Here is a 10,016-nt window from a genome sequence, read left to right as displayed (position 1 = left end):
CTTGCATGGATTGGTACCCCCTACATTCCAACCGCATCTCCTGTTACTCTCCCCTCAATCCCCCCTCTTTAACCACACTACCTTGTTACTGCCCACTATGGCCCACTATGGGGCCTTTGCACAGGCTTTTCCTAATACGTTCTTCCCATCGCTGTCCTCATGCCTGACTCCTACCTCTCTTTCAAGGCCTTGTTCAAATGCCTCCCTCTCATCAAGGCTACTTTAATGGCTCAATTCTAAATTGCAAACTTCCACGCCTTAGCAATCTTTATTCTCCTCCCTATTTTCTTTCCATAGAATTTAACACTGTGGCTATCCTGAGAAAGTGCCTCTCAGACATCCAACCTCAGGTGTATAGTCGACCAAGGATCCCACCTGTTGCTCTCTGACATCCATCCCTGTGCTTGCATCAAGGCCATGCTTCCCAGGGGCTACTCGCAGCCAATGACTGAGCACAGCAGGAATACTACAGTAGGTTCAGTCCTGGGGGACACGGGACCACTCTGGTAGCTGACTTTGGCTCCAGAAATCTCTGAGGGCCTTGCCAATTTCCCTCACACTGCACTGCAGATTAGGATGGTCCCTCTCTCTCTCTCACTCGGAGCTCCCAGACTTCCCCAGCTCCAGCCCCTTTTACCTACCTCCCATTTTCTCTTACATAGTCATTTCCCCTAATAAAATCCCGAACATTTAACCCCCCTTGTCATTTGTTTCTCAGAGGACACGGATTAAAATAATTACCTTCTTACCTACTATATTTTGCTTACTTATTATATTTATCTTCTCTTGCCTACCAGAATATGTTCTGAGACAGCAGAAATTTTGCTTATCCATGTATCCCAAATACCTAGTACAATGCCTGACACATCACAGATGTTCAATAAATATGTGCAGAACGAATTAATGATGAATGCTTTAAAAAATCAGCAATTATTAGCATTATCAACTAAATAAATGAATAAACACACAATGGTTCCAACCAATTGTTATAACTTCACTCCCTACTAAATTCCCCAATGCTCTTATTTTGTCTAGTCCTCCACTACACTATCAGAAATGAGATTTTAGAGGTAAATTGTTTTTAGGAAAAGATCCAGCCTAATAATTGGATGACTTCCCATCTGTTCTGGGCAGCAAATATACAATTCCGACTGAGATATTTATCACTACTTCTTTCTTGTCTTTAATTTCAGCCAGGATCTGCAGATAAACAGAATCAAAAGTTTTGAAGGTTTGATTTTTTTTTTAAGCTTAAATGTACATCCAATAATAATCAAACTTGGCCCACACCTAATCAATTCTCCTATTCTCTAGTCTCCATAAATATCTCTTTTGAGGATGTATGAGCAAGAATAAACTACTCTCAAGTATGACTTCAGACTCTTGAAACTGGTGACTGACTTGGATGCAGGTTCTATGGCTGCAGAGCTCCGAATGACAATATGGGGAAATATATTTCACGAGGGCCAATAAGTTTCTGCAGAGGAGATTCCCACAGGGTCTGCCTGGATGTATGAGCAAGAATAAACTACTCTCAAGTATGACTTCAGACTCTTGAAACTGGTGACTGTCTTGGATGCAAGTTCTATGGCTGCAGATCTCCGAATGACAATATGGGGAAATATATTTCACGAGGGCCAATAAGTTTCTGCAGAGGAGATTCCCACAGGGTCTGCCTAAGGGTTTTACACCTCCCCATAAGTGTTCTAGGTGCTAGCTGGAGGAGGAGGTTGGGGACCAAGTCTCTCTCCTAAAGACAGACTGATTTAACCTGCAGCCTGTGCCCTCCTTGCCCTGTGTCCTTGGGCAGACCTTGACGAATGGCTGTTACAGCTGTCAGCTGAGATTTCAACCCTGGCTTTGCTACTTTGTTATCTGTGTGGCAAATTATCTCTCTGAGCCTGTTTCCTCATTTTTAAAATAGGGATAATAGCACCTATCTCTCAGCACCTTGTAAGATAAATATGATTAACACATTTGCCTACAAAGAGTATTCAAAAAATATTAGCTATTATTACTAATATCAAAAATGCAAAGGTAATTAAACCATACGTTCAATGTTTGGGTTGTCCTTTTAACCTCTCCAGCTGAACGTTGATATGAAGGTGCTTAATAGCCTCCAAACACATAATAATAAGGTAGATGGTAATTAGAGTTTACTACATCAAAATTTAATTAAAGAACTGGTAGGGGAGAGAACACAGACAAAGTCAACTGTAAAGCTTCCCAGTTTCTTCTTTGACCTGAGAGTTTCACCCGGCTTGACTGCTTTTTCTAAAGAACAAGGGAATATCCACGTAGTGCTGGCTGCCGGCGGTTACAGAACATCTCATCCCATTTTCAAAGGCTCACTCCTTTCTCTTGCGTAACTGGTGAGGTCAAAACGGGCACCTTCCCGCAAGCCAAGAGTGTCATTTCTGAACGAGGTCCAAGAAAAGAACTGCATTCCATAGAAATCCAAGTCAAGCAATAACAGAGGGTGGTACGTGACATTTAAACCACACGGAATACTCCTGGTGGGCCAACTTCTTAATATAGTCACATTAGCACCTTTGATTTCTCCATGACCTAAAGATTCCAAAGTTTGCAATAAACTGCCGGGGTCGGGGCTAGCGCAGAGCTTGGGGAAGGGAAGGGACAACCTGATGTAAATTTACCACTATGTGAAGTCCTAAAGTAACTATAGAATTTTCTATTATTATCTAAAGCCAGTCAGAGGAAGAAAGGCAAACAAGTGACTTGGCACCTCTGACCCAGTCAAGGTGAGGCTGCCTCTCTGTAAGCTCCAGAGCAAGAGTGCAGATAAACCAACGTCATACACACACACACAGACCCACACATGCAGGGACGGCTGTGCGTTGCCAGAGCAGAGGCTGATTAAACACTCAGCACGTTGGCTCCCTGTGCCACTCCTGGAAAATAATGAATTGGATAAAGAACAGTTAATAAGAAAATGTGCCTTGCTAACTGTGCACATTACAACAAAGAGCTGGCAGCTCCCGAAGGAAAAGGGCTTGTGCTGCTGCCGTTCAAACTTGTCAGTCAACTCGTGCCAGCAGCCTCAGCGTCTGCCTCCCCAGCACTCCCTCATTACATGTGTCTGTCTGGCCTGATCTGTGCATCTGCTCAGAGACGCTCCTGACAAGTCGGGAATTTCTCCATTTCTCCACTACTGCGGAGTGGATTTCTGCCTGCTTCTCTTCTGTCACTCCTGCTCCTCTCCCCAAGGAGCCTCCTTGATTTATGGTAGCTTTGGACTTCCTTCACCGTCTGCCTGTCCTTGACTTCTAGAATGGAAGAAGCTGAGCTGGTGAAAGGGAGACTCCAGGCCATCACAGTAAGTCTTCATACACTTGTAACTCAATGAGGTGGTTGCTTAGACGAACAGCAGACCCGTTGCTAGCTGCTCCTGTGGCTGAGCCCCCGTAAGTGAAAGAACAGAACAATCAGCCTTTATGGCTATGTCTCTGCTTCCCTCTTAACCCTTCTGACCCTTTGTAACACTTGTGCTCAGAACCTGAGTTCAGGGCAAATGTTCTTGATTTTTAAAAAGATCATGCCTACATTTTCCAAAGCAATCAAAAGCTTTTAGGGCAGTTTGGTTAACTATCATTCACCTTCCATGTACCTTAAAAATGCAGTTTTTCTTTAAATTGGTATACGCAGAATTAGATCAAAAAACAAATCCCTAACTTGGAAACTTTTTTAAGCAACGAGTGCATCAAAAGTTTGAATATTTTATAAGGGAGACAGAAAAAGAAACAACTTGAAACTTTTCATTCACAGTGTGGTAGTATGTTCCAGAAAGCCTAACAGAATTAAAATGAATGTTGGTATATTTCAGCTAAGCATTAAACAAGAGAAAAGTAGGTAAAAGCACGTATCAGATTAATTCTAAGATATCGGTTTCCAGCAGAGTCACAGAGTAAGATCCTGATAAAGGAATGCAGTGTGTGCAGTGGATTTGGAAAATATTTTCTTAATACCAGGAAGGAAAATAGTGCATTTTTTGTTTGTTCTGGGAAAGAGTCAAAGCAAGAAATGAATTACTCCTCTTAAAAGATCCAACTTTTTTTTCTAATTTTATAAAACTCTGTATTTGGCAGTAACCTGGAAATCTGTGGCATAGTCATTTATCATTAGCTATAACTTTTGATATAATTCTGTTCTGGGAAAGAGTCAAAGCAAGAAATGAATTACTCCTCTTAAAAGATCCAACTTTTTTTCTAATTTTATAAAACTCTGTATTTGGCAGTAACCTGGAAATCTGTGGCATAGTCATTTATCATTAGCTATAACTTTTGATATAATTCTTTTTAAGAAAAAAAATCTTTGGAAATCACCATCCCAATTTCTCAGCATTTTATGTCACTGAAATTAGCTGTCAGGAAGAAATGAGTACTATTTGAAAATTGATGCTAAATCAGGGTGGGTAAAAGGCTATTTTTTTTTTCTCTTCAAATTCTCATAGCATAACTAATAAGGCTAGTCAAAATTTAGGACTTTTGTTAAATGAGTACAACATTTCACTTCCACCCAGAAAGGATTTAATAAGTTGAAATGTTTTCTTAGCCAATAGTATAAAACCAGAAGTCTATTGATTAGGTTGGCACTTTTCTATAAGACAATGCTTTTTTCAAATGTCTAACTACTGATTATTATATTTTCCTTTCTTCAGAAAATCTTGGTCTAGATTGTTGTTTGTTTTGTTTTGTTCTTTTTTGTTGTTAAACTCAGCCACTGTTCAGCTGTCCTGCTTTAAGGGACAGGAACTGGGCTCTGCTCTGTTGTTTTTGGCATGGGCTTTTCACATTACAGCTGTTGTCTAAAGGTTACTTTACTAGACTGTGTGAGTTGTGTGGGTTCCACTTTTTCTAATGCTTCCAACTCCTAATTAACTAAAAGAAAAACACAAGTACACCTTTGTTCTGCATTTTCCTTTTTAATTTGGGGCACACCCTTGCTGAACCCCTTATTATCTCAAGTGCACCTTATTCTCACTGAAGCAACACATGTTCCAAAGATACAGCTGCATACAGTTATTCTGGAAGACTAGACATTTTCACTGAGGTTTCCAAATGCAAACAGAGATAGAATAAGTCATAATGCCTTAAAAGCAGACAAGAGAGTAAGTAGGTTCCTGAATATACAAATGTATGCTTTTTTTGATGATTTTTTAAAAAGCTACTTTTTGAATTATTCCATGAGCCTAAACATATCCCACTAGAAATATTTAAGCAAATCTCTAAAGTAGGATCACAAAGTAATTCTAGCTTGAAAGTAATATACTTGTATAAATGTTGTAGGGAAAAAAAATTAGAAAAAGCTTGTGGGAGCAAACTTCCACTAGCCTATACCTCACCAGGCTAAATGCAGTCATAAAGTAGGATCACAAAGTAATTCTAGCTTGAAAGTAATATACTTGTATAAATGTTGTAGGGGAAAAAAATTAGAAAAAGCTTGTGGGAGCAAACTTCCACTAGCCTATACCTCACCAGGCTAAATGCAGTCACATTTGTCACCACCTCGAGAAAAAATGGAACAGTGGTGTGTCCATGGAAACAACACATCCACTCTCCTCTCTCTTGGACACCCTGGGAAATGCCAGCTTTCTCCGCCCTTGCCTTACCCAGGAAGCCACTGAAGCTATTCTCCTTTCCCTGGGAAAGTGAAATCACATAGTATCCAGAGAGTGTGCAAAGATTATTTCATTTTTGGAAGTACTTAAAATCTTCAGACTCTCTCAACTAAAACTCAGAGAGAATCTTCTCATTTTTAACTTTTTCCTCCTATTTCTCTACTCTGAAATAATTTTTTATACATTTCAAGAACAAAATCAAAAGGCAGTTGCCCAACGTACCCCAACACAGCAATTCACAGACTTCACTACGGAAAAAAAAAAACTTTTACACTCTAAGATCTATTTAATTTTTATAATAAAATTTGTTTCTCCAGTTCCTGCCTGTGAAATAAAATAATATTCACTGTTCTGCTCATTCCCCCTGGTTTCAAGTATCTAAAGAGTCATTCTTTCCACTGCAAGGAATTGAAAAAGTAGATGTATATGCCTGTAACTTGACAGAACAAGTTGCCTGCCTTCTTTTCCTCTGTATATACAAAAAAAATGATAATAATTAAACATATTAAGTAGATGGAATGTGGCACTTAGGCTCTCAAATTGAAAACTAAACTACTGTGATGGTGCCATTAATTTCTCGTATCAGTAAATTGAATTTTAGATTAGTCAGAAGTCTTCTCAATTGTTTAAAGAGAAGAAAGGCAAAATTATGAAAATACACAGAAACAATTATCCAAAAGATGGTACTTCAGTTTGAATGTACCAAATACCTATACAGATTCTATTTTATGAAGTCACTTACTTTCATGATCCTCTTTTATTAGTCTACTCATCTACAATATCAACTCTTCCCTTACTAAATTAATGTTCAAAGTAGCCCTTAGCCAAAGACTTCAGTTTCCAACTATAATTCAAAAATAGGGCTGCTTCAAACTGATTAAATACTATGTTTCCTCTTTAAAAAGTCTCTTCAGGCTCTTTTCAAGACAATACATATTTTAACAAATAGTTGACTTTTTGTACAAAAAAGGAGAGCTATTGAAATAGACTAGTAACTTGAAATTCACTTTTAACCTTACTGGAACTCACAATACCAATGTCTCCAGCATTCTCGAGAAGAGTGAAATGGAGGACTAAATGTATCGCTGACAGCTATCCCTACAGGGCTCCTCTCCAGAATGAGCATAGCCCACGTTGCAGAACAGCGAAAAGGCCCAGGTGGATTCCCCTCAGAGACAGGAAGATCCCCTTAGGATAAGTAACATTCCATGCACTCTCGACATCCTTCTGCACAAGGAACACGTTTCCTTATCTCCATTCCTGCAGTGATGTTGAGAAATACGCGTAGTATTACTAACACCGTAGGCTCAAACTGAAAACTCCCACATCTTCCACTGTCCAGAGATCATAGATTCACAAAATCAGCACTGTTGGAGGGGTGAGCTCAGGAGAATTCTGGGAACTAGAACCAATTTGCAGAGAATGACCCAGCCAAGGAGAAGAGAGGTAAGAAGAGAGTTGGCATTTTTATTCTCATCGAGGATTACCTTTAACCGTTATGAATGTGTGTTTATCAACCCATTCTCACATTCCTTCACTCAATTACGGTTGTTGGGCACCAACAGTGTGACAAGCCTTATGCGTTTAAATGAAAGGAAGTGAAGTAAGGGGAGTTGGGAGTGTCAGGAGTAGGGATGGAGGTAGGTTGCAATTTCTAGTGGAGTGATGAGGGTGGGCTTCACGGAGAGGATGATGTTTGAGCACAGATGTGAAGGAGGTGGGCTCTGACAAAAGTTAGACAACAGTATAATCACAAGCACAAGCACCTGCCTAGGACTGCTTCCATTTGGAAAGGAGCCACATAAAGTCCTGACACTGGAATTTGAGCAACAGAGCCAGATTTGCCGGCCAAAGCTGCTCATGACGCAAAAAAAAAAAAATAATAAGGAGCTCTCACATTTCCCCATATCCACTCCCTGTTTCTTTCCACTCCCAAAGAATATTTTCTTGACTTGTAAATATAGGAATTTAGGAGGCAGGAAATTCTTTGCATAAGACAGAAATCTCCCCAGTACAAAGACCAATATTAAGGCAATCACATAACACAGATGGGTTCTAGTTGTTTCTTCAGCATGGGTTCCCTGTCACTGGGCACTCTACCTCATCTCATTCTCTTTCTGTCAGAATCTAAAATCTTCAAATAGTCAATAAGATGGGAATGACCCCAAAGCAGGACTTGCTGCCTAATTCGTGGGGCCCAGTATAAAATGAAAATGTGGAGATCCTTGTTCAGAAAGCATTCAAAATAGCAAGACGGTGACATAAGAGTATTAAACCAAGTGCTGGGCCCTTCTGAGCATGATGCCCTGCATGAGTTCACAGGTCACATGCCCAAGAAGCCAGCCCTGTTTCTGTATTCCAGGCCAGCCATATATATCTTTCCCTATTTATTCTATCTGCACCAATGAGAGAGTGAAAACAAAAGCAAGCTAGCCTGGATCTTGACCAAAGGTGCACTTGAATGTGAGTTTAGATCATTTTATTGTTTAGAAATCTATGGACTTCTTAAAGTGCTAATGGCTGAAAGAATGAATCATGCACCATTGTTAACCAACATACCTCATGGTTAGGACATAGTTACAGCAGGAATAACTTCTAACTCATCATGAGCATCCAAAGACATTTGCCCAAAGATGGTACATGAAGATGTAGCAATCTCCTAAATAAATAAGCCCTGTGCCAGAATATTCAAACAATAAAGCCTCCACACAACTTTCCACAGTGCTGCACCAAGATTACATGTTTCTTCCAGAGAGGGAAAGTTTTCTTCAAACAAATGTGGTATGCCACATTTCTCTGCCAAACATAATAGCCCACCCATAAACCATGTTATGAGGTGTAATGATTTCGAATAGTTCATTAAGGAAACTGCTATTTGATAACAGGAAGATTTTTCCAATATGTTACAGAACAATAATGCTACTTTGCTAAGTCCTCTACTGACAAGGATCCCCATGAACTTTCTCAACATTACTCGATGGCCAAAAGGAAAAGCTGCTTCTTTAGAAAATTGTTAACTAAAACAAGAATTGAAGCTTCTTCAGCCTAACTAGAGTTCAAATAACAGCAGCACATTGCAGTTGCTAAAACTGAAACAGGACTTCCACTTCTTCCTCCCCAGTCTCAAACAACCTAGCCTCTCTTAAAGTAAAATAAGAATACTTTAATTTATTTAAATGCAGTGATGTCATCTTGGGAATTGACTATGTGAAAATTTACTAACTTAACAAGTTCCCTCACCCAGAACCCTGTGGGATACGTACTTTCCTAAAACATCACTGAAGTAGTTTGAGTGAGATCTGTACTTACAGTTTTTACGTAAAACTCTAGGGACTGAGAGGATTCAGTCAAGCCACATAAGACATAGAACTAAGTTATCCTCTGAAGGTCTGACTGGAAATCAAAACTGGCTACTGTAGGTTGTCTTCACTCTGTTGATTGTTTCCTCTGTTGTGCAGAAGCTTTTAAATTTGATATAATCCCATTTGTTTGGTTTTCTTTTGTTGCCTGTGCTTTTGAGGTCTTATCCACAAAGTTTTTGCCCAGTCCTACATCCTGAAGTGTTTCCCCTATGTTTTCTTCCAGAAGTTTTATAGACTCAGGTCTTATGTTTAAGTCATTTCGAGTTGATTTTAGTATACAGTGAGAGGTACAGTTCTAGTTTCATACTTCTACGTGTGGATATCCAGTTTTCATAGCACCATTTATTAAAGAGGCTGTCCTTTCCCTAATGTATGTTCTTGGCACCTTGGTCAAAAATCAGTTGGCTGTAAGTACACGGATTGATTTCTGGATTCTCTATTCTGTTCCATTTGTCCATGTGTCTGTTTTTATGCCAGTACCATGCTGTTTTGGCTACTAGCACTTTGTAGTATAATTTGAAGGTAAGTATAATATCTCCAGCTTTATGTTTTTTGCTCAGGATCACATTGGGTATTGGAGGTCTTTTGTTGTTCCTTATGAATGTTAGGATTGTTTTTTCTATTTCTGTGAAGAATGTCATGGGTATTTTGATGGGGTTTGCGTTGAACCTGTAGATCACCTTGGATAGTATGGTCATTTTCACAACATTGCGTCTTCCAATCCATGAACATGGAGCATCTTTCCATCTTTTTTGTGTCCTCTTTAATTTCTTTCAGCAGTATTTTGAAGTTTTCGTTGCAGAGATCTTTCACCTCCTTAGCTAAATTTATTCCCAGGTATTTTATTTTTTTGTTAGCTATTGTGAATAGGTTTTCTTTCTTGATTTCTTTTTCTTTTTTTTTTCCTTTTTGTCTTTTTTTTTCATGTCCAGCAACGGATCGCAACCCTCAGTGTCGCGCCCGTACCGGACCGGGACCGGCAACGGGATCTCAACCCTCGGCGTTGCTCCCGCACC

General features: G+C 39.6%; 1 protein-coding gene across 1 annotated transcript in view; it reads left to right on the top strand.

Annotated features, from left to right (window-relative positions):
* The first annotated feature begins 2,939 nt into the window (after nt 1-2,939).
* The window catches only part of PALMD (palmdelphin), a 59,346-nt gene continuing 52,269 nt past the window's right edge, over nt 2,940-10,016 (top strand). Inside the window, exon 1 of the mRNA XM_008589910.1 lies at nt 2,940-3,337. Within this exon, the coding sequence (XP_008588132.1) occupies nt 3,293-3,337 (45 nt within the window). The 5' untranslated portion in view covers nt 2,940-3,292. The remainder of the gene's footprint in view (nt 3,338-10,016) is intronic.

Source organism: Galeopterus variegatus, unplaced genomic scaffold (genome assembly GCF_000696425.1).
Source record: "Galeopterus variegatus unplaced genomic scaffold, G_variegatus-3.0.2 Scaffold5750, whole genome shotgun sequence".
Taxonomy (NCBI): Eukaryota; Metazoa; Chordata; class Mammalia; order Dermoptera; family Cynocephalidae; genus Galeopterus; species Galeopterus variegatus.
Note: the sequence above shows the minus strand (reverse complement) of the source record. Positions and strands in the feature narration are given on the sequence as shown.